General features: G+C 33.9%; 1 protein-coding gene across 1 annotated transcript in view; it reads left to right on the top strand.

Annotated features, from left to right (window-relative positions):
• The window catches only part of Hsd17b4 (hydroxysteroid 17-beta dehydrogenase 4), an 85,801-nt gene that overhangs the window by 5,375 nt on the left and 54,307 nt on the right, over positions 1-26,119 (top strand). Inside the window, exons 3-9 of the mRNA XM_040272113.2 lie at positions 10,577-10,684; positions 16,210-16,269; positions 17,642-17,663; positions 17,766-17,812; positions 19,251-19,335; positions 20,792-20,979; positions 24,923-25,014. Of these exons, the coding sequence (XP_040128047.2) occupies positions 10,577-10,684; positions 16,210-16,269; positions 17,642-17,663; positions 17,766-17,812; positions 19,251-19,335; positions 20,792-20,979; positions 24,923-25,014 (602 nt within the window). The remainder of the gene's footprint in view (positions 1-10,576; positions 10,685-16,209; positions 16,270-17,641; positions 17,664-17,765; positions 17,813-19,250; positions 19,336-20,791; positions 20,980-24,922; positions 25,015-26,119) is intronic.

Raw genomic sequence — 26,119 nt, 5'->3', positions numbered from 1 at the left:
AAGTGATATGCCACTTAACACTTATATTTTATTGGCCAAATCCTTTAGCCAAGACTAAAGTATATCATTTAAGAAGTTTTCTGGGGCTGGGGATGTGGCTCAAGTGGTAGCGCGGTCGCCTGGCATGCGTGCGGCCCGGGTTCAGTCCTCAGCACCACATACAAACAAAGATGTTGTGTCCGCTGAAAACTAAAAAATAAATATTAAAAAAAAATAAAAAAAGAAATTTTCTAATTTCATATTAATATGAGTGCTTTGTTTTATATTCCATAATATAAAACACTATGGACTATTTAAATTTTGGTATAAGAATTTCTAAGCTTTAAGTTTTCATGCTCTCAGATGATGTTTAGTTTTGTATAAATTACATATTTCTAGAGATTTCTGCATATTTGAAATAGGTGCTGAGGTGCTGGGAATTGAATAATTTTGAGGTTTCCTCAGAAGATGAGCCATATCCATCTTTGAGTGGTGAGTTTTAGCTTAAGGGCATGAATGCAAGGAAAACTGACATGTTCCAGCAAGGAGAACCTCTTCTTAGTAAGAAAGGCAAGGCAAACATTGTTATACTCTTGAACTGAAGAAATAACACCTTTGGAAAAATTATAATCCTCTGAAGTAAGATTGACATGACTTTTTTTTTTCTCTATGCTGCAGTTATAGAATAACTCCTAAGTCTGAAATTCCTGTGGGCTGAAGCTAGAATTTATGTTTTCGACCACTGTGTAGATCCTGCCAATTAGGAAGTGCATGGTTTAGATCCTGACTCTACTGCCTAATTTCATGACCTTTTTATTTATAGCTTCCTTCCTGAACATGTAAAATTATGTTGAAGTTAAATTTCATAAAAAATTAAGGACCTTTATAAAGGAAAGAGAAAGGAACCAGTACTACTGCCTGGTTACCATGTACCAGGCACAGTGCTCAAGAATGGAATATATTAGTTCATGAGTGAACTGAGGTTTTGTTCACTCAGGAGGCATCTAAGCTCCTTTATTTAAAACATGTTTCTCTTGTAGATACTTAGAAAAAGGGCTGCTTTAATCACCAATGTATTTTCTGCAAGTGTTAAGATAGTGCTTTGCTTAGTAATCATGGGTATGTGCTGATTGAGTGAAAAAGTTAAACTTACATAACACAAGAAGAAAGATCATTATAAAATTTCAGCTTATAATGAAAGCCATATATCACTTATAATGAAAGAGCCCACATTCCCCCCTAGAGGTCTTTATAACTGTCATCATATTATAGGAGAAAACCTTTGAATTGCTTTAGGATAGCTTAGCTATTTACCATTTTTAAAGCCCAGTTTAGAAAAAGTTAATAAAGCTAATAAACTTATTCAACAAATATTTATTTAGTGATCTGTTAGGTAGCAAACACTGTTTTTGGTGCTGGGTGACTACAATGGGAATTAGAGAGGGCCTCCACTTTCATGGAGTTTATATTCTAGTGAGGAGACAGACAATAAACAAATACATATGTAAAAATATAATAGATGATGTGGTAAGTGTTATGGAGAAAAGAAATTATGGTGAATAGGATGGAAAGTGCTAAAAGAGGACTTTCTAAAGAGAGACTTGCAGGGAGTAATGGATGTACCTGTAGATCTGGGACCTAGAAATTTCTGGCAGAGAGCAGCTGGTGCTGAGGTCCTTAGGCAGGAGCAGGCTTCATGTGTTTCATGTGCAAGAGAGCCAGTGTGGCTGGATTGAGTGAGATCCTTGAAGGGACATAAACAAAGACAACAGTAGAGAATTGAGATCAGATCACATAGGACCATTTTGCTCAGAGTAAGTGCTGGTGTTTAACCTGATTCAGATGGGTGAAAACAGAGGAGCAGTATCACTTGATTTAAATATTAAAGGTGTCATTCTGGTTGCTCTTAAGAGACTTAGATGTCAGGGAGCAAGAGTAGAAATGGAGAAGGATGATGGGCTCACTGGGTTTTTTTTTTTTTTTTTATTCTTTTGTGTACATGTATAATTTTCTATTAAAATAAAAAGTGGAAGCAAAGAGGACAGTTAAAGGCTATTGCTATAATCTACTGCTATGGTTTGGATGTGGTTTGAGTAATCTCCAAGGCTTCATGTAATTTATCCCCATGTGAGATATCAGGAGGGTGGAAGCCTAATCCAACTATGGTGTTTAGAGGTTTGGCCTTTGGGAATTGGTTAGGTTTTGATAAGATCATTAGGATAGAATCCTCCATTATTGAATCCTGGTGGCTTTATAAGGAGGGGGTCATATTAATTGATTCATTTATCCTGTCCTTTAGGAATACCTTTGATGCCTTCTTGTTATGAGACAAATTGAATGATGGTGTCCTTTCCATAAGTCTTTTTTTTTTATTGGTTATTCAAAACATTACAAAGATTGCAGAATCACATCGGTTACACATCCACATTTTTACATAATGTCATAATAGTAACTGTTGTATTCTGCTACCTTTCCTATCCTCTACTATCCTCCCTCCCCTCCCCTCCCATCTTCTCTCTCTACCCCATCTACTGTAATTCATTTCTCTCCTTATTTTTTCCCATTCCCCTCACAACCTCTTATATGTAATTTTGTATAACAATGAGGGTCTCCTTCCATTTCCATGCAATTTCCCTTTTCTCTCCTTTTCCCTCCCACCTCACGACTCTGTTTAATGTTAATCTTTTCCTCCTGCTCTTCCTCCCTGCTCTGTTCTTAGTTGCTCTCATTATATCAAAGAAGACATTTGGCATTTGTTTTTTAGGGATTGGCCATAAGTCTTGTTGGAACCTAATTCCCAGTGCAACAGTATTAAGAGGTGTGGCTTTTGGGAAGGGATTAAATCATGAGGGTTGGGCCCTCATGAATGGGATTAGCACCCATATAAAAGGATCCACATTCCAAGGGAGTACCCTCTTGCCCTTCCATGCCTTCTGTCATGTAAAGCTATGGTGTTACTCCTCTGGAGGATGCAGCAACAAGGCACCATCTTGGAAGCAGAGAATGGCCCTCATTAGGTCAGATTTTTGGATTTGAAAATACTGGTCAAAACTGAGAAATTTCTGTTGTGCCTAAATTTCATAGTCTGTGGTATTCATTATAGCAGCATGTATGGACTAAGATAAAGACCTAATTGAAGAGATTGCTCTCGAAGTTATCACAACAATTTAGAGTTCTTCAAATATTTAGATATATTTATGGCCACTTTGGAAATGAACCAAGATGATTATATCTTTCAGCCAAATAGTGAAAACACTGTGCTCTCCCGAGAGTTTTCCTTTTACTTGGCTATCACATAGCTGAAGGGTGATCCTGAACAACTATTGCCCTGTAATTCTGGTATGCTTATCTTTTGCTGATAAAACATCTTTTCTCTTCTTTAATAGTGCTGTTGCACATTTACAGTTAAGTCATTTAAATAATTTTTGGTAGTAGTCAGAATATAAATATAGGTAAACAATCTCCAGTAGATCTACAGCTCTAAAATCAATGAAATGATTTGGGGTCGGGGGATACTAGTGATTGAACTCAGGGGCATTTTTACCACTGAGCCATATCCCCAGCCCTCTTTTTTTCTTGGAGACACAGGGTCTTGCTAAGGTGCTTAGGAATACTAAGTTGATGAGGCTGACCTCAGCCTCCTGAGTTCTGGGATTACAGATATATGCCATTACACCAGAGATGTTTTGTTTGTTTTTTATTTCTTTTCTTTTCTTTTTTTTTTTTTTTTAACCAGGGGTTGAACCCAGGCCTCATACATTCTAAACTTGTGCTCTTCCACTGAGCTACAATCCTAGTTACTCTTTTTTTTTTTTTTTTTTTTTGGCAGCGGTGGGAATTGAATCCAAAGGAAGTTACTCTTTTTTTTTTTTTTTGGCAGTGGTGGGAATTGAATCCAAGGTCTTTTGCATGCTAGGCAAGTGCTGTGCCAGCCCTGAAGCGATTCTTAATACTATTTTTTTTTTTTTTTTTTGCTATAGGAGACTATCAAAATGGGAGAAAGGCACCAAAGATAGAGAATAGCAATGTATAGGACATCTAAGAAATTGTTAATAGCAGGTACCTCTGGGAAAGATTCAGGTGGGAACAGGGGAAAAAGTCTTAAATTTATACAGTTTGAATTTCTTTAGAAGCATTTTTTTAAACATAGAGAATTAGATTCTAGTTTTACATCAATATGTTAAATTTTTATAAATTTTTTTAGTTGTACATGAACATAATACTATTATTTATTTATTCTTATGTGGTGCTGAGGATCGAACCCAGTGCTTCACATGTGCCAGGCAAGTACTCTATCACTGAGTCACAACCCCAGCCCTGTGCATTGACTTTTGACATCAGAAAAAAAGAATCTCTTTAACAACAACTACACTTAAAGTACTGCTTATTCTTATTCTGAAATAAAAACAGTTTATGGATTTGTCATTGGTAATAGATATGACTTGGTCATAGTTTTTGGATTGAGTATGTATGTGAACATGAATATGTGTAAGTAATGATTAAGCACTCTTCAAATGTACAGTGTTATAACATTTTCACTCTTACTAGGTAAGTAGAAAGTTAGAGATTGCCATATAAACTATGGCAAAAAGAAAGAACTATCATCTGGATATGCTGGTGCACTACTGTAATCCCAGCTTCTCAGGGGGCTGAGTCAGGAGGATTGCAAGTTTGAGGCCAGCCAGGGCAACTTAGGAGACCCAGTTTCAAAATAAAAATGAAAAAAAAAAAAAAGGCATCAATTAAAGTGAGACCAGATACAAGGCATCTTTAAAGTTAAACAGTAAACAATAGGGAAATCCACTGCAGATTTTTGAGGAAGGTACTGATATATTACAAAGGGTGCCTTAGGAACATTACTCCAGCAATAGTCAGCCTAGAGAGGTTTAGATTGGAGGCAAAAGACCACCTGGTAGGCAATAGCAGTAATGTAGGCTTGAAATGATAGAATAGGAAGGAAATGGAGATAAAGAATTTCTCAAAAGAACTGGCAGCTCCTCACTGCATAAACTTGTCAACCTGAAGAGCCCAAAGCACCCAGCATACTGCTGAGTCCAGAGTGGGAACTCAGTAAACATTTGAAGAATCCTAATGAAATCAATGACAAGACCTGCTGATATAGGACATGTGCTTTTCAGAAATTAAGAGTGACTAGGAGAAGTCTTAGTACAGAGAAGTAACATGAAGAAGAGGGGACGGTTTGAGAGAGATGATGTTCTGGGTTATATTTTTTTGTACAAATTAAAAGTAAACTATATCCCCTGAGTTGGTTTAGTAGTCTTGATTTCAGGAGACCCAAAGCATATTTGCTGGTATAGTATTTGGAGCCAATAATAAAAAATTGCTAGGTACCAGTTGTGGTGGCTCATGCCTATAATATCAACAGCTTAGGAGGCTGAGGCAGGAGAATTGCAAGTTTAAAGCCAGCTTCAACAATTTAGTGAAGCCTTAAGTAACTTAGTGAGACCCTGTGCAAGATAAAAAATAAAAAAAAGGTGGATGTGGCTCATTGGTATGTGTTCCTGGGTTGAATTCCCAGTCCCCCCCCCCCCCAAAAAAAAAGCAGCAGCAGCAAAGAAAGAGAAACAAAAAACCTAACTTCTAAGAATAAAAACCTGTACATCAAATAGAATTTTAAAAGACAAACCCAGTTTTCCATCTAGTTTATAAAACAAAACTCCGAAAAACAATGTACATAATACTCATTAAATAATACTTATGCTCAGATGTGAGCTTTATTTCTCTCAACATTTCAGGAAAAGAATTTGATTTGTTAATACATGGTAGATAATTAATATCTTTTACAAATAAAGGACATTTACAAATTATCAGAAAGACAGATATCCTACAATAAAATGTGAAATGAATAGGCAAAACAGTAAGAAATATAAATGACCAATGGGTACATGAAAATAAAATGTTACTCTATTAGTGGTCAAAGAAATGTAAATTAAAATAATGAGTTATAATTTATAATCATATAATTGTCAGACTGAAAAGAATGGCAATCACCAATATTGTAAAGATGTGAGGAGACAGGCATTCTCAAACATTTGGTTCTCTTTCCAGGCTCAGTAACTTGGTAATTGATCTTTAGGTGTCCATTTACCTACGTACAGTATACTTTTTATAGGATCCAAATGTATTTTAGAATTCCTTGGATCCCTAAATTTCCAGCATAGGCTGTTATTTAATATACTTTGGGGATGTATTTTTATGGAAAAACCATGGGAGTCTTTAGGAGACCATCCAAATTACTGATTTATTTAAATGACAGAAATAGGGCCAGCTGTGGTGACTCATGCATATAATCCTAGCAACCAGGGAGGCTGAGGCAGGAGAACAGCAAGTTTGAGACCAGCCTCACCAACCTAGTGAGGCCCTAAGCAACTTAGCATGATCCTACCTCAAAAATAAAAAGGGCTGGGAATGTGGCTCAGTAGTTAAGTGCCCTTGAGTTCAATCTGTAGCTATTCACCGCCCCCCTCGCCCCCCCCCCCCAAAAAAAGGGAAAGTATTTTGTTAAAAAAAAATCTTCAGGGTCATAAACTGGATTTTGTATGGAGAATTTATGGCTTTAGTATGTGATTATGGTTTCAGTTGATAAGATTCTCTCCTTAGCATCTTAACATGTTTCCTATCTATTTTACAAGTGTTTGAGTAGAGAAGTTGCCTTATGTTTTTCTCTGTACTCTTCCTAAACAAATGTAATTTTTTTTTCTTTTCTTAGTGAAAATGATTGTTGTTTTGGGGATAAACTAAGCATGCTTGCAGTGTTAGAGGAGCAGACAGATATTATAGTTGGTCTAGGTCCAGACTAGGTTTTGCTATTTTGTATAGTCTAGGAGCCTTGGGTTAGGACCTTTTCCAAATTTCTTTTTCATCTATGAAAGCAGGAACTGCTGTTTCTACTAGCCTCAAAATTGTATGGAGATTAAATGTTTCAATATATACAGTGGTTGACTGAAATGTAAAGTATACATATTAGTATGTTGGTATTACTAGTACTACTTGCACCACCACTACTACTATTACTACTAGAATTTTAGCCATATATTGAATTGATAAGTGTCACATAGTATATATGTACTTCTCTTTGTACATACTTGTTTTAACATTGTTATCCAAGCCCTTCGTTGTTAACCAGTGCATTTCTAGTTTTTAATCCCTGTGATTTAGCTCTGGTTATAGTGGGGTGATTGAATGGGTCACTGCTAATTTAGCACTCTCTAATGTAAATACTTGATTTGAATAAGTCTGTTCTTTTATTGTTTGACTACATGTCATTTTCTCAATAAATTATCCAGGTTGTGCTTAACTGGTTGCACTTTGTAAAATTTCCACTTGAGGGTAGTGTTTCATCATGCAGGTGAACAAATTTATCAGTGTATTTCAGTTGATTTAGAAATTTCTTGTGCTTATTTAAGAATAGTCATAAAAGACTGTTAGCTGCATGTCATAAAGTCTGGAAGTTTTTTAACTGATTATTTCCTGTAATTTGAATAATTGCATGGAAATGAATAATTAATAGTCATAATTAGTCTTTGAAGAATCATTACTTTTTCATCTCTTGAGGGATAATATAAGCCTCTTTATTATTTCATATCTGTAGAACATTCATTTTTATTTTTTAAAAATATTTTTAGTTGTAGATGAATGTGATACCTTTATTTTATTTTATATATTTTTATGTGGTGCTGAGAATTGAAGCCAGGGCCTTATACTTGCTAGGCAAGTGCTCTACCATGGAGCCACAACCTCAGCCCCTGTAGAATATTTTATTTAAAAATTTTAAAATATTTTAGTTTTAGTAAGACCGGTCATTGTATATATCCTATTATATTGTTAGGAAAAAATATACCCCAGTCTACCTTTTGAAAAATGAATTTCTTTAAAAAAAATAATGAAAACACATTTGCCCTAGCTGGTTTTTAATAGTGGCCTGGCATTGCCTTACTATCATCCCTTTTCCTTCTTAACTACCCAATCCTACTTTGAAACCTTGCTTCAATTTTTAGAAAAGTAAATTTTTCTAAAGAAAAAGATTGTGTTTTCAATTGTTACAATCTGTATTGAAAGATTTAAAATTCTAATGTGTACCACCACATCATTTATTAGTTGGTTATTTTTTATGGTTGTATTTCTTAAAATCTATGGATTACCCCGCCCCCCAATTTATTGTGCAGATTCTTTCTTTCAAGTATTTTTCTTGAATTCTGCTTTTTCCAAGTTATTTGGCATTGATTATTTGATATTCATTAATTTTTTGTGTTACTTCGTATACTTTGCGTTGGATTATTATATAGATTACCTTTGTTATTCATCTCTGTTATTTAGTTATGTTGGCCCTGTTATTTAGTTATTGACCTTGGTACATACTTTGTAATATATTAGTGTGTAATCTGTGTTGCTGTTGTGGTCATGTACTTCAATTTTAGTAAATTAGAAACTCTTCGTGGGCAAGCATTGTTCTTACAGATTTGTATGTCCCTCTAGATTATTTTGAAAATAGTACATGTGCAATTATTTTAATAACTATATTATTGAATGTAGGAAAATGTCATGTGATATGGTCAGTTGTTAAACATATAAAGATGAAATCATGATATAAATTAGTGACTGAACATGTATTAGTTCTGTATGTAATTTTTGACCTCTTTTAACAATTTTTTTTTTAAAGTGGTACAGGAGATTGAAACCAGGGCTTCACATATGCTAGAAAAATGTTTTACTACTGACATTCCTTTTCTTTTCTTTTCTTTTCTTTTCTTTTCTTTTCTTTTCTTTTCTTTTCTTTTCTTTTCTTTTCTTTCTTTCCTTCCTTCCTTCCTTCTTCCTTTTTTCTATATATTATTTATATATGACAGCAAAATGCATTACAATTCTTATTACACAAATGGAGCACAATTTTTCATATCTCTGGTTGTATACAAAGTATATTCACACCAATTTGTGTCTTTATACGTGTGCTTTGGATAATAATGTCCATCACATTCCACCATCATTAATAACCCCATGCCTCCTCCCTTCCCCTCCAACCCCTCTTCCTATCCCAATATGAGTCAGCCTCCTTATATCAAAGAAAACATTTGGTTTTTTGGGATTGGCTAACTTAGAATTATCTTCTCTAACTCCATCCATTTACCTGAAAATGCCATGATTTTGTTCTCTTTTATTTTTGAGTAATATTCCATTGTGTATATATGCCACATTTTTTTTAATCCATTCATCTATTGAAGGGCATCCAGGTTGGTTCCACAGTTTATCTATTGTGAATTGTGCTGCTATTTTTTTTTATTTTGAGACAGGGTCTTGTTAAATTGCTCAGGCTGGTTCAAACTTGCAATCTTCATGCCTTATCCACTTGAGTACCTGGCAACAAGCCTGGCAACAGTTTGTGTTTTTTTCATTCTAGAACATGATAGTATATTTTATGAAAATTTAAAAAATTTACAAGTGTTTAAAATTTAAACCATCCTAGTAGTTTAAAACCATGCTTTTTTAAAAAATCACCATTCATGTAAACTAAGGTTTTCTTGACCGGAAGATTTTTCACATTGTATGTTTGATCTCTTCATTTTGTTGTAGTAAGAACACTTAATATGAGATCTACCCTTTTAACTGATGTTTGTTTACAAAATAACAAGCCCTGTGTTGTATAGCAGATCTCTAGAACTTATTCATCTTGCATAATTGAAATTTTGTGCCCATTAGTTAGCAACTACCTCCATTTCTACCCTCTCCGTAGTTCCTGGAAACCACCATTCTGTGCTATTCAAGATGTTCCATGTAAGTGGAATCAATCAGTATTTATCCTTCTCTAACTGTTCTGTTCACTTAGCATAATGCTTTTGTGATTTATCCCTTTTATTTATTCATCTATCCTTGGACATTTAGGTTGTTTCTATACCTGATTATTGTGAATAATGCTGCATTGAACATGAAGTGCTAATGTCTTTTTGATATTTGAAGAGAATTTCCCTTCACTTTCATTCTGATTTCATCTTTTTCTGGATGCATAACCTCAAGTGGAATTGCTGTATCATTGGTAGTTTTAATTTTTTTTCATTTTTTATTAGCACATATTAGTTATACATTATTAGTAGGATTCTGTGTGATATTTCCATACATTCATACAGCATTGTGTTGATTCATATCCCACTACCCTTCTTCCACCCTGTCTCATTCCTTCCTGTCCCTAGTAATCACTGTTGTTTCAGTATAACTTAAATTTTTTCCCCCAGGTACTACTATATTGTCTTTGGCATATTGAATCATGAAGTGATTTTCACGTTTTTTCTTTTAACTGAAGAGTTGAGCCACTCCTTTTTTTTTTTTTTTTTCAAGAGGAAAAGCCTTGTAAAGTTAAAAATTTCATGTAACGAACTTGTGTTCTAAGTGTTTTTGCTGGTTCTTTCTGTCTGTTCAGAAACAAAGAGGCATGTCCAGAAAATGCTTATGGTGTTTTTAACAAGTCGAGGAAAGGAAAGGAAAAACTGGGCATGTCATTGAGGAAATAGACTAGTAATTTGAATTTCATTTCTAACGTATGTTTTGAAGCTCTAGAAATTAACTGGTATTTGTTTGTGCACTGCAGTGAATGATTTAGGAGGGGACTTCAAGGGAGTTGGTAAAGGCTCCTTAGCTGCTGATAAAGTTGTTGAAGAAATAAAAAGGAAAGGTGGAAAAGCTGTGGCCAACTATGGTATGTATTTAAGATAACTGTATTATTTCTTTTGTTTTCCTTCGGTTGTTGCATTTGTTTACATTGATAATCTTTGAGAAAATATCTTAGCATTTCTATGTAATTATGAAGTTAGATTTTATCTAAGTGTCACAGTTCTTATGCTACATAATACATAATATGTGAGAATTTAAAAAACTTTTGATTTAAATTATTTCACATGATTATACTCATTTTTCTGTTTAATCATTTTATTAAGGAGCACATGATACATAATTAATAAATTATAGATACAATTTGTTTGTATTCTCAAAAGATCTGTTTTTGGTGGGGTTCTTTTATTTTGTCTTTTTTTGGAACTGGAGGTCAAACCCAGGGCTTTGTGAAAGCATGGTAGACTCTTTGCCATTGAGCTACATCCCAGCCCCAAAGATTGAGAGTTTAGGACCAGTCTGAACAATATAGTGAGACTCTGTCTCAAAATAAAATAGAAAGAGCTGAGATATAGCACAGTGATAGAGCACTTGCCTAGCATGCACAATGCCCTAAGCTTGATGCCCAGTACAGCAAGGGGAAAAAAAAAAAAACGAAAGATATAGAGAGATCTGTTTCATTAAAAGGTCTTATATAAGAATGATCTTAAGAGTATTTTTTTTGAAATATTTTTTTTCATTGTAGATGAATACAATATCTTTGTTTATTAAATTTATTTTTATGTGTTGCTGAGAATCAAACCCAGTGCCTCACATGTGCCACGCAAGCACTCTACCACTGAGCTATAGCCTCAGCCCGATCTGAGTCTTTTTAAAAATCTTTAAAAAAGATTCTTAAAAATATAGCATAAGAAGTGAAATGACATCTGTTTCTGTATTAGCCTTTATGTTCCATTTCTGCACAAGTTGTCAATGCTATATGTAACTTTCTTATCTTAGTAAAACTGTAAGAATCCAATTAAGTGTTAAATGAAGTCATGGGCAGAGGTTGGGTGGAATAGTAAATGCAACCTTTACATTTGATGTGTTCATCCTAAATCCTAATACTGGAGATTGAACCTTGGCCTCATGCATGCTAGGTAAGTTCTCTACCACTTAGCTACATCCCAGTCCTTTTTTTGTATTTTGAGACGTAGTCTTGTTAAAGACGTCCTTGCTGAAGATACTCTTGCCTCAAACTCTGTAGCTGTTATTATAGGCATGCACCACTTTACTTTTCTTTTTAATATATGTTTTAGTTGTAGATGACATGATAACATTTATTTATTTATTTGTTTATGTGTTGCTAAGGATAGAACCCAGTGCCTCACACGTTAGGCAAGTGCTCTACCACTGAGCCCCAACCCAGCCTGCTTTTTTTTTGAATGTTAAGAATTTTAATTGATCTATCACAAAAGCATTGAGCAAATGAAATAATGTTAATAAAATTCTTTAAATATTTAAAAGAATTTAAAAAAATCAGTGCAGAAAATAGCATTTAAATTGTTTGGCATAATTACACACATTTTAATCTTTCACATTTTCTCTTTTTTTAATACCTTTATTTTGTTTACTTATTTTTATGTGGTGCTGAGGATTGAACCCAGTGCCTCCCAGGTACTCTGCAACTGTGCTACAACCCCCCACACCCAACAGTTTTACATTCATTTTGGAATTCTAGTTTTAAAAATTCGTAACCATGTTAACTTATAGGCAAATAAAAAAGATTGCAGTTGAACAGATTTTATATAGAGTCACACAAGATTGGAAAACTATTTCCTCAAAATATTATGGTCAGGGCTGGGGTTGTGGCTCAGAGGTAGAGTGTGCACCTTGCATGCATGAGGTACTGGGTTCGATTCTCAGCACCACATAAAGTAAAATAATGACATTGTGTCCACCTATAATTAAAAAAAAATATTTAAAAAAATCTTATGGTCAGCAGTTCAATGATTTTTAAGAGTCAAAATTTGAATAATTTTTGGCTTTTCAGTTTTAAGAATTATCCCAGAGGTGGGTGAGTTAGTGCATACCTGTAATTCCAGTAGTTTAGGAGGCTGAGGCAGGAGAATTGCAAGTTCGAAGCTAGCCTCAACAATTTATTGAGGCCCTAAGCAATTCAGTGAGACCTAAATAAAATACAGAAAGGGTTTGGGATGTTGCTCAGAGGTTGAGTGCCCCTAAGGTCAATCTCCGGTACCAAAAAAAAAATAAATAAATTCTAGGAAAATGTTTGCACATATAAGTGTATGGTATTTACATAACATTGTTTGCCAGCTTAGATATATTTACTAACCTTGGTCCTTGGTTACATTTTTCCAAAAATACCATCTGGGGCTGGGGTTGTGGCTCAGTGGTAGAGCATTTGCCTAGTATGTGGAAGGCACTGTGTTTGATTCTCAGCACCGCATATAAATAAATTAATTAAATAAAGGTATATCAGTAACTTAAAAAAAAAAAACCCCATATAATCCAACTAGGCCTCCATTTTATTGATGACTTCAATTACCAGGAATAAGTTCCCTAAAGTTAAGTAGCAGTACCTGTATTTTCCTCCTTCCTTTCTTTTTTTTCTCTCTCTTTTCCTCTCTTTTTTTTTCTTTCTTCCCAGTTTCCCTCCTTCCTTCCACAAGGGAGTGAACCCAGGGGTGCTCAACCACTGAGACACATGCCCAGAGCTTTTTTATTTTGAGACAGGGTCTTGCTAAGTTGCTTAGGGCCTCACTAAATTGCTAAGGCTGGCCTCAGACTTGCATTCCTCCTGCCTCAGCCTCGAGAGTTGCTGATATTACAGGTGTACGTCACCACGCTTGGCAGTATAGGTTTACTTTTAAAAGCTAATGGTTTAAAACCTATTGCACAAGAGTTAAAATCAAGAATCAACAAATGGGACGAATTCAAACTAAAAAGTTTTTTTCTCAGCAAGAGAAATAATATGTGAGGTAAATAGGGAGCCTACATCCAGGGAACAAATTTTTACCTCTCACACTTCAGATAGAGGTCTAATCTCTAGAGTATACAAAGAACTCGAAAAGTTAAAACAACAAAAATTAAATAACCCAATGAATAAATGGGCCAAGGACCTGAACAGACACTTCTCAGAGGAGAATATACAGTCAATCAACAAATACTCAAAATCAAAAAAATGCTCATCATCTCTAGCAATAAGAGAAATGCAAATTAAAACTATTCTAAGATACCATCTCACTTCAGTAAGAATGGCAGCCATTATGAAATCAAACAACAACAAGTGCTGGTGAGGATGCGGGGGAAAAAGGTACACTCGTACATTGCTGATGGGACTGCAAATTGGTGCAGCCAATTTGGAAAGCAGTATAGAGATTCCTTGGAAAGCTGGGAATGGAACCACCATTTGACCCAGCTATTCCTCTTCTCGGACTATAGCCAAAGGACCTAAAAAGAGCATACTACAGGGACACAGCAAGATCAATGTTTATAGCAGCACAATTCACAATAGCTAGACTGGAGAACCAACCTAGATGCTCCTCAATAGATGAATGGATAAAAAAAAATGTGGCATATATACACAATGGAATATTATGCAGCACTAAAAAATAACAAGATCATGGCATTTGCAGGGAAATGAATGACATTAGAGAAGATTATGCTAAATGAAGTTAGCCAATCCCTAAAAAACAAATGCCTAATGTCTTCTCTGATATAAGGGGGGGGGTGACTCAAAATGGAGTAGGGAGGAAGAGCATGAGAAGATGATTACCACTAAATAGGGAAGAGAGGTGGGAGGGAATGGGAGAGTGAAGGGGAATTGTGTGGAAGATGGAAGGAGACCCTCATCATTATACAAAATTCATGTATGATGATGTGAGGAAAAAAAAAAGAAATGTGTCACATTAGATTGGGTAGAGAGAGGTGATGGGAGGGGAGGGGAGGGGAAGGAGGGATAGGAAGAGCAGTAGAATAAAATAGACACTAGTATTGCTGTATATATATAGGTGACTGCATGACCAATGTGATTCTGCAACCTGTACATTTGGAAAAATGAAAAATTATACCCCATTTGATTCAAATATATGATATGTTAAGATCATTGTATTGTCATGAGCAGCTAATAAAAAAAAAAAAAGCTAATGGTTGCTGACCTGAAAACTAGATTGTTTTCATGGGCCAGAAATAAAATTACATAGATGTCATTTCGAAATTTTAGGGGAGAGGAAATAGGATGTGATTTGAATGTTTGAGGGAATAAGACATTTTACTATCTTCTTTGCACATTGGAGATCTAGCAACAATGTTTTCAATTTTATTTCATTTGTGTACTTTTGTGTGGTGCTAAGAATTGAACCCAGTGCCTCACACATGCTAGGCAAATGCTCTGCCACTAGCTACAGTGCCAGCCCAAATGTTTTCAATTTTAAAACTCTGTATTTTTGAAAACCCATTTTTTTAACTATGAAAATTCCAGACTCCCCACTTTACCAATTTTAATATGCTGTCTATATCAGTTAGGGTTCAGTCAGGAAAACAGAAGCCCCTCAAAGTTTTCCAAGTATGTAGAGCTTTAATACAGGGAACCAGAAGCTGGCACAGCCATTAGAAGGGCTGTGCAAATGAGTGTCAGGGAGGCTGCCAATGACCAGGTTAGTCTGAACATGGATATGCAGTTAGTCTTACATCTGTACTCTGTACACAAGATTGCCTGTGTTTGTAACATTCTGCTGTGCTATCTCCTAGGTGAATATAGATCGAACATCACAATTATGGGGATTTTTACCCTTACCTGGGGCTGATTAGTGGAAGATAACAAAGCTATGAGATTTTGTTGAGCTTTGCTTTTTCTGTTTAGTATTGCAAAAATAGTAGATTTGACCAGATGCAGTGGTACACGCCGTAATCACATTGACTCCGGAGGCTGAGATAGGATTGTGGGTACAAAGCCAGCCTTAGCTTTGTACCCACTACGAGGTGCCAAGCAGCTCAGTGAGACCCTGTCTCTAAATAAAATAGAAAATAGGGCAAGTGCCCCTGAGTTCAATCCTGATACCAAAAAATAAAATAAAAAAATAATAAATAAAAATAACACATTTAATTTCCATATAATACTAAATATGTTTTTTCAAATTAAAAAGGCACCTCTTTCTCCTCCAAATACTCATTTGTATCCTTGAAGGGAAATACCACTGTAGTTATTTAAAACTAAATATAAATAAATTAAGTAAAATTAAACATTAAATTTTTCACATTAGCCATATTTTGAACACTTGGTAGCTCCATGTTGAGTGGTTTCCGTATTTAGACATTGTGGGAATAGGACATTGCCATCCTCACAGAAAGACTGATCAATAGGTCAGTGCTGCTTTAGAGAGTATTTGTCAAAGATTTCTTAATAATCTTCCTCATCACTCCTTTTCTTATAGGTTAAATAATTATTTAGGGGGCAAATATCCTTTGTAATATTAGAGGATCAGTGTTTCAGTATGTTATGTGCTTGCAATAGAAATGTATTTTTCTTGAAAATGAGTTCTATTGGGTGAATGGGATAAGTCATTGTGAAGGAGATTGCTGAAGTTTTGTATTAATTTCTCTTTCCCTCAGATTCTGTGGAAGCAGGAGAGAAGGTTGTGAAGACAGCACTGGATGCCTTTGGAAGAATAGGTGATGTTTCTTTTCATCTGTGGTCCTGATGGAGCACTTTCTACCTTTCTAATAAAATATTTTTGAATTTTCTATTAAACAAATCTCTTTCTTGAAGATATTCTTAGATTTGTTTTCTACATTGATTATTTTATTTAACCCTCCTTATTTCGTAAAGGACTGAATTGGCAGTTTTATGAATATATGTTTATTGTTTTATTGTTTTTGAACCTTAAATGCTTGTAAAAATTTGTACATTTTCTCAGTGTCCTTTTCGTAATAATTCAGTTAAGTTTTAAATATGTTTATAAGAAAAATAAGTCAGTATTTTGGCAATAAAGGACCCTTCAAATTCTTTTGAAGAATTATAACGATTTGGATAAAAATGATCTGAAATCTTGTAAATTAATTAAGAAGATTGTATGAAGTAAAAAAAAATTTCATTTTTTTAAGAAGCATTTCAAATATAGTGTTTAGTCCATATTTCCCTAGATAATCTTCCTGGTTTAGTTCTACATATTTTTACTGAAAGTTTAAAGAATTACTATGAAGAAAAATTACTGCAGATAGCCCAATATGTTTATAATCTGAAAAAGATTACTTTTTGTTAATTGAATGTGTGCCCTCTCTTTTTGTTAGATCTAGCATATTTATTTTTGAATTATATTAGATTGAACTCAAAAGCCATTTTCAGATACCTCTGATAGAGACACAAAATTGTGAAGTTGAAGTCATAGGGTAAAAATAGCTATAAGATGGTGGTTGAATATTAAAAAATAATTGTTTTCTCTGTATAGTGAGAATACAAATATGTATCAAAATAGGACATCAGTTTCTAACTTTAATGATTTTCTCTTTGAGTTTTGGACTTTTCAGTGGCAGTGACAGTGAAAAGTCTTTTTTTTTTTAATACCTTTAATTTTATTTATTTGTTTGTTTTTATGTGGTGCTAAGAATTGGGCCCAGTGCCTCACACATGTTAGGCAAGTGCTCTACCACCGAGCTACAACCCCAGCCTAAAACGTCTTTTAAACTTAAAATTTCAAGTGATTTTGAAGTTAAGTGCAGGGTGGCTATGGTTCTAGAGTCTTAGAATCCAAGAGTTGTACAACAGCTTATTCTTTAAATAAGCTGATAGAATTTTGGTAGAAGATGGAGGTGGAAAAATTTAAATTCATAAGTTTGAAAGGAAGGCACTGATGTTATATGATACTTGTGTTTTTGTGAATTAGTTTTTTTTCCTGTAAGCATAAATTTTTGTTTTGATAGTATTCTTTGTCTATTTTATTTAACTCTTCTATGTAATTTTGTAAGAAGTATGAGTTGTAAGCAAATGCAAATGAATATGCTTGCTTTTGTAGTTGTGACTTGGATCTTTTTATATTTATTGTAGATGTCGTGGTCAACAATGCTGGGTGAGTACTTCTTTTTTTCATTTTTAGTAAAGTGCATGCAGTTGTTTATATAAGTGTATACTTCCCTGCCCTTTCTTACCTTATATAATATCAATATTTTAGAATTCTGAGGGACCGTTCTTTCAGTAGAATAAGTGATGAAGACTGGGGTAAGTTGTTTTAAATATGTTTCTCTAGAATATATCTATCCATTTTGCTTTTTTGATATTTGATAAATTTATATGGAAAAGGAAAACCCTTTCTCATATAAACTACATGGAAAAAGATGAATAGTTGGAAATAACATTTTTAAAAACATTTTATAAATTTTAAATAATATTAAATAATTTGACAGAAGTTATCTGAAGGATTTTTTTTCTGTTTATTTTCTATTTTTCTCCCTAAGAGATGGTTAGTATTTTCTAGCAGCACTAACGCTTTGTCCTTTTACCTAGCTGTGATTCTTTCAAGAGCAGAGCAGGATGTGTAAGAGAGTCTAGGGTACTAAAAATTAAAATGATAGTGATCTTTGAATAGGGTGGGACAAAAAGTTTCGAGTTTAGTTAATGAACCAATCACAGTGATGATTGTTTTTTTCTTTGTTCTTACTTTCATTGGCCATCAGAACTAAAACAAACAGTGGTAGCTGAAAAAGTGGCAGTCTTGGTAACTGAGATGAGATAATTGTATCATTGTTTATAGCACATGCTTCTGTCCCCAGAAATCCTTTTGGGAAAAGCAAAACATGGGCAGTGATAGAGCACTTGCCTAGTATATACAGGCTCTAGGTTGATACCCAGCACCATTAAAAAAAAAAAAAAAAATTCTTCTGACTTAGAATTAAGAAAAGAGGAGCTTTTAATTTTTTTCTTTTTTTAAACAGCTGGGATAAGAAAGAAGTTGAAGAAAGATAAGGTTTACTGGCAAAGGGGGCTTATGTTAGTAATTTTCTTAGAGCTATAATGAATGAAGTGTGTTTCCTTCTCCTATTCCGTCCTTCTACAGTCAACACTCTTACTTTCTTCTAATGTACACATGAAAATGTTTGTTGACATCATAAATTGAAACAAAAATAAGTAAGAATGGTTCAAAAACTTGACAATTAAAAGAATACATTAAATCTAATCTCTGCAAACCCGTGGGTCTCTTTCTCTCCTTTCTGTCTCTGTCTCTCAGTCTCTGTCCCCCTTACTCATTATTAAACTTTGGTAAAAAATATGGATATAGTGAGTATTTTGTAATTATTAATGATCTGTGTGCTTTATGATTATTTTTTGATGTTGATGTTAAGTGCTAATTATGTATCTAAAATTCTTGGGTATAATAGCAAATTTTTATGTAAAATAGACCTTAATTAAAGATGACATTGCATTTAGATATGTATAGGGATTGAAATAATTTTATAAATTATAGGGAAAGTGGTTGTAAGAGTGGGTGTGAACCATTGATTGGTGTTATAATTGAACCAGAAGCAAAAATGAGGGGTGTGAAAATAGCTGATTATGAATGCTTAGATATAAAATGAGTATCTTTAATTAAATAAACCGTTGATTTTGAGACATGTATCTAATTTTTGACAAATTACATAAAAATAATTTCTTATTTTAGATATAATCCAGAGAGTTCATTTGCGGGGCTCATTTCAAGTCACCCGGGCAGCATGGGATCATATGAAGAAACAGAAATATGGAAGGTAGAATTTTATACATCTATCAAGGAGGTTGAAGATGTTTGTGTGTATGTGTGTGTGTGTGTGTTTGTGTCCAAAGAAAGATTATATAAAATGTTATGAAATATGTGTAGGCTTTTAAAATGTAGTTTTGGCACATTCACATTAAATTGGTGTTTTTTAATAGACATAGATTAGCTGAGCTGGCTGGCTTTGTATTTTTTTCTCACCTCTTACTTTTCATTATTAATAATTTTCCTCTTAATTGGCATTTTAGAAATTAGTATGAACATTGAGGATTCAGTTATACATTATTTTCTAAATAAAATGTCTTTTTGTGTGTCCAGTGACCAACTTAGGGAAAGATGAGTGGCTATTTCCTGCTGATATTGGTCAGATCTGACTTAGTCTTTGTAAACTGTTTAGGAACTGTAGGACTTTCCTTGTTTGGTCCTATATGTGTAACTAAGAATGTGGTGGTGGCCAGGTGTGGTGGGACATGCCTGTAATCCAAGCGGCTCAGGAGGCTTGAATCCTTGAGTTCAAAGCCAGCCTTACCCATGTTGAAGCACCAAGCAACTCAGTGAGATTCTATCTCTAAATAAAATACAAAATAGGGACTGGGGATGTGGCTCGGTGGTCCAGAGCTCCTGAGTTCAATACCTCATAGCCATTCTACCCCTCCCCCCACCCCACCAAAAAAAGAATGTGGTGGTGGTAGTGCACTTAACTCAGTGTGTGCTATTGCACTCTAGTGTCGGGATCATCCCTATTAGGGTTGCAGCATATCTTCTAAAAACAAATTATTTGTGATGCTTGTTCTTACTGAAGATTTCTAGTTTACCATGATCCTTGGCAGTTTCTGAAAAATAAATGATATGATTTATTTTATTTGGACTAAGTAGAATGAGGTTGAGTCAGATTTTAAGAGGGCATCGTATATTGGGGCATTTGATATTATCCAGAAGGGAAGAGAAGCAATGTGGTAAGGATGGAAGAATTAGAAATGCTTGATGTAATATTTCTTGCTAAAATATTTTTAAAATATTTATTTAGTTTTTTAGTTGTAGTTGGACACAACTATTTTTATGTGGTGCTGAGGATCGAACCCAGGGCATTGCACATGCTAGGTGATTGCTCTACCACTGAGCTACAACCCTAGTCCTCTTGCTAAAATTTTAATTTACATGTTGCTAGTTTATATTTATAAATCTTATTGTTTTCAATAAATAACAAATATCTATTATTATACTTAATTTCATTTGGCTCTGACTGGAGATTCTTCTCAAATAGTTACATCTTATCGTTGAATTTTGAGAGATTACTTTTATATCAGTATTTCTTAAGATACGAATCATGTCTGTGAGAAGCTAATGACCCAAGAGTTGCTTTTGACAGTTGCAGTCGTACCAAAATAAGGTTAGAGTTGTAAATTATCAAAACATAAAAGAGAATGTTGAAAGACTGATTTTCCTTTTAGGATCATTATGACTTCATCAGCTTCAGGAATATATGGCAACTTTGGCCAGGCAAATTATAGTGCTGCAAAGTTGGGTATTCTGGGCCTTGCAAATACTCTTGCAATTGAAGGCAGGAAAAACAACATTCACTGTAACACTATTGCCCCTAACGCTGGATCACGGATGACTCAGACTGTAATGCCTGAAGGTAAGTTGTGGTTTTATTGCTATTACAAATGTGTGTGTGGGGGGGAAAAAAACAGTATTTAATTTTCTCAATACTCAAAAAAATTATTTTCTTTCCAATTTCTTTTTTTTAAATATTTATTTTTTTTAGTTGTACATAATACCTTTATTTTGTTTATGTATTTTTATGTGGTGCTTAATATTGAACCCAGGGCCTTGCACTTGCTAGGCGAGCACTCTATTGCTGAGCCACAACCTCATCCCTTTCTTTCCAATTTCAAAAGCATTTTGTGTAATTGTTGTTCAGTGTTGAAAGTTAAAAAAAAAAAAAAACAAAACAAAAAAACAAACACCACACACACAAAGGAAAAAATAAAAAATGACTTGAATTTTAACCTACTGAAGTAAACTTTTCATCCTTTTTCTCTGCATAGATAAATACAAATGCATTTTTATAGAATGGGATAATAAATTTTTAACCCTTTTTAATGATTATAGAAAAATAATGTACTTTTTTTTTTTCCTTCCCCCAGTACTGGGAATTGAACTCAGGTGACTTTATCGCAGAGCTATATCCCTAGTCCTTTTTATTTTTTGGCACAAGGTCTTGCTAAGTTGCTAAGTCTGGCCTCAGATTTGTGATCTTCTGCCTCAGCCTCCTGAGTTGCTGTGATGATTACAGGTGTGCACCATTGTATCAGGCTAATACTTTATTTTTTATAACAGTTTTTGCTTTATAGAATTTTAGGCAGGTAGTACAGAAAGTTCTCATATATTTCTTCTATTCAGTTTTCCTCTCTGTTTACTATCTTGCATCAGGGTGGTAGGTATATGTGTGTTACAGTCGTTGAACCAGTATTGATTCATTATTATTAACTAAAGTTTATAGTGTGTAATGGGAATACTTTTGTGTTGCATAGCAGTATATTCTGTAATGCTGCATATCTTCCATTATAGAATAGTTTCACTACTCAAAAAGTTCCGTGTGCTTCATTTATTAATTTCTCCCCTTTTCTTTTTAATGCCTGGAGAAGATTCAAACTCATTCCTTTTATAATTCATTAATACTTCATGGTACAGATGTACCCCAATTTGTTTATTCATTCATTTATTGAGAGACATTTTGATTGCTTCTAATTTTTGACAATTATGAAGTAAAGTTGCTATCAACATTTGTGTGCAGATTTTTATGTGAACATGTTTTCTACTCATTTGAATAAATACCAAGAAGTGTGACTGCTAAATGGTTGGTCAGACTGGGTTTAGCTTTGTAAGAAACCAGCCAAACAACTGGTAAAGCAATGAATTAGAGGTCTTGTTCTATGTCTGTGGCAGCATTTTTTTTTTATTGTCAGTTTTTTGGATTTTAGTCTAATAGGTGTGAAATTCTATCATTGTTTGAATTTGAAACTTCTTAGTGACATATGGTGCTTGGTGTTTTCTTCTACATTTTTTTTTTAAATTCATTTATCTTTGGTGAATTATCTATTCAGATAATTTAAATTGAGGTTTTTGTTTGTTTGTTCATTGTTTGAGTTTGACATTTTTTTCTTCAGAGAGGATTTGTCTTTGCTGTTGCTGGTAACCAGGAGGCTTAACCAAGTCTTCCTTGAAAGTTGAGGTTCAGTGTAGAACAGTTTAAGGTCAGAACCTCATCTCGATGCTGGCCTACCTCTAAGTATTTAGGTATCAGAACTGTTGTTTAAATGTGTTCTCAGAGCAACCCTGCCTTCCTTGCAGTGTGGAACTAAGGGCTTTTTTTTTTTGCTTGTGATTATTCTTCTGTCTCAGCAAGGTTTAAAATAATACCATTTCTGGTGACAAAATTGTCAAAAGTACTTGCTTCATTATAATGCTATATATCTAATATTGTGGAATAAACACTGCTTGGGTAAAGGAGGCTAAGTTCTAATTTTGATTTCACATAACTTTATATCTTTTTTTTCTTTTTTTTATTGGTTGTTCACAACTTTACAAAGTTCTTGACATATCATATTTCATACATTAGATTGAAGTGGGTTATGAACTCCTAATTTTTACCCCAAATGCAGATTGCAGAATCACGTCGGTTACACATCCACAATTTTACATAATGCCCTATTAGTAACTGTAGCTAATGGGCCTTCTTAGACATTATGTTTATCTTCTTGCTGTTTTCTTTTTCTTTTTTTTTTTTTTATGAAACTGAGTTTAATAGATGCTGGCTTACCTAGCAGATTGAGAATGAACTGGAAAACAAGAATATTGGCATATAACATTAGTGATAATATGCAAAATCCGGTATAAAGCAGAAGTATTTTTCTATTAGCTTATGTTCATTTTTTACCTAAGAATTGATACTCAGTTGGATTTTTTAAAAATATTTTTTTACTTGTAGATGAATACAATACCTTTTATTTATTTTTATGTGGTGCTGAGGATCAAACTCAGTGCCTCACACATGCACAATGAACATTCTGCCAGTGAGTCACAGTCCCAGCTCTCAATTGGATGTTATAGATATATTAATTTTGCATTCAGTATGAAGTTAGTCACCTCAAATATCTGAATCCCTATGTATAAAGATCCTTTATTATTGAATTTTGCAAATTGTTACATGGGAAATTAGAGGAATGGTAAATATTGAGATGAATGGTATATAGGTTAAGAATTTGTGTTATTGTGTAGTTCAAGAAGTTGGATTGAGTCTTCCTTTGATTTTCTCCATATGTGTATAATGGAAAGTGGAGAACACTATGCTATTGGATTGCATGTGGATTTGAGATCTTTTAGAGACCATGAAGTGAAGATTTTGTAGCTGATCTTTAATTTACAGGACTATAAGTACATCTTTGCTATTTTATTATGTTAATATAAAATTACATCATATCACAGGTTTTTGCATTTATTTGATTTCTTAGATAAGATTTAAGGTCTATAAGATATCATAAGGGCTGAAGTTTTGGCTCAGTTGTAGAGCACTTGCCTAGCATGTGTGAGGCACTGGGTTTGGTTCTCAGCACCATATATAAATAAGTAAAAAATAAAGGTCCATTGAGAACTAGAATTTTTTTTTTTTTTAAAAAAAGATCATAAGATACAGTTTTATCTCATTGGAATCTTAGAACAAATTGGTGGAATAGTCAGGGAAAACATTTTAATTACCAATTTATAGATGAAGACACAGGTACAAGGAAATTGGGTGATCTTCCCAAGTTCTTAAGTTGCTTATCTGTAGGGCCGGCACTAAATTCTAGGTCTTTGTGTTTCTTATGTAGTACTTTTTTTGCTGTACTAAGCTGCTCACAGAGGTTTACAATGAGAAAACAATCCTTATGTTTTGTTACTCATCATGATGGTTCTAGGGTCTTTTTCAATCACTTTCTGCTATTATAATTTTCAAGGATGTTTGAAGTTTTCCAAAATTCTCATTAAATAGTTGGAAGAATGGCGTAGTTTTGGGAATGAATGGTACCTGTGATTCTCATGTTATATGTAATTTTACTCATCAGTCTTTGCTGAGACTGCTCTAACATTTTCTCCAGAATAGTATGTTCCCCATCATGGAAAGGTATGTCTAATGACTGCAGTTTTATCAAGAAACTTGATAATGTTTCAGGTATGTCTCAATGGGGATGAAAAAGTTCTTCTAAAAGTTCTTCTAAAAGGTTTAAAATAATACCATTTCTGGTGACAAAATTGTCAAAAAGTACTTGCTTCATTATAATGCTATATATCTAATATTGTGGAATAAACAATGGGGATGAAAAAGTTCTTCTAAAAACCTTTATTATTTGAGTATACATACATATGTACATATATTTTTCTTGTTTACATACATATGTATATATTTTTTCTTGTTTATTTAAAGTCTTTGAATCATCAACATAAGAAATTTTACCTACATAAGTAAGAAATTTTCACAAAGCAGAATGACAGATAAAACATACATATTCTTGTTTGTAATTTCTTTCTATTTATTTTAGATCTTTTTGAAGCTTTAAAGCCTGAATATGTGGCACCGCTGATCCTTTGGCTTTGCCATGAGAGTTGTGAGGAAAATGGTGGTTTGTTTGAGGTATTCTGAAACTTGCTGTTTTTTCCTAAAGCAATATTTGTGTAATTAAATATAAAAAAAAGATTTTAAAATTAGTGTTTTTCAAATGCTTACATTTGTACAAATCTGCACTGGTTGATGTAACTTGAATATTTTAAAATATTATGTTTATGTTACTAAGGTACAAGTGTCCTTTTGGAAAACGTAACATCAGCTTTATAAATTATGTTTTTTCATAGTTCTCCATTTCTAATACACTTACCAAATGAAAATATGGCTAGTATGATATGTTTAGCCAAATATATAGAAGATTTTATTGATTTAAGAAGCCATTCAGCTTCTTAAAATGGAAAGATAGAGCTTGAGGTTTAGAGTCACCTGGATCAGATTTTGAATTCTTAATCTGGTAGTCACTGACTTGCTGGAATATTGTATAAATTAACCTTCCTGAGCTTTAGTTTTCTTGAAGTTTATTGTGGCACCTTGTGTTAGTTTTCTGCCACTGTGACAAAATACCTGACAAATCAACTTGAAGGATGGAAGATTAATTTTGGCTCAGGGTTCAATCCATAGTCATTTGGCCCTATTGCTTTGGTCCTTTCACAAGGCAGAACATGATGATGGGGAGCATGTGATGGATAAGAGTTGTTCACTTCATAGCAGCTGGGAAACTGAGAAAAAGGGGCCAGGAGCAAGATACACTCTTCAAGGATGTTCCCACAGTGACCTACTTCCTCCAACTAGGCCCCACTTCCTGAAGTTCCCACCACCTCCCAATAGCACCACCAACTGGGACCGGGTCTTTAACACATGAGCCTTTGGGGGACATTCCAGATCCAAACTATAACACAACTATAGATAATTTTAAACCTTTAACATTGTGTCTAGTATATAACAGCCTTTCCCAGAATTTTATTTATTAATCTGTATCAGGAATTTAGTTTGGCTATGATAGATCAATAAATACAACTTACTATTTTTTTTAAACTTTAAAAGAAAACTTTTCTGTTTTCTCCATCCCCTTTTTAAGCTGATGTATATATTATGATTACTCATTTCAGTTTGATCTTTTTTCTTAGCTTGAAGTTTTATATATTAGAATCTTCTTCCTTCCATTTTTTGATTC

Source organism: Ictidomys tridecemlineatus, chromosome 1 (genome assembly GCF_052094955.1).
Source record: "Ictidomys tridecemlineatus isolate mIctTri1 chromosome 1, mIctTri1.hap1, whole genome shotgun sequence".
In the NCBI taxonomy this organism is placed as follows: domain Eukaryota; kingdom Metazoa; phylum Chordata; class Mammalia; order Rodentia; family Sciuridae; genus Ictidomys; species Ictidomys tridecemlineatus.
This window is presented reverse-complemented; position numbering and strand designations above follow the sequence as displayed.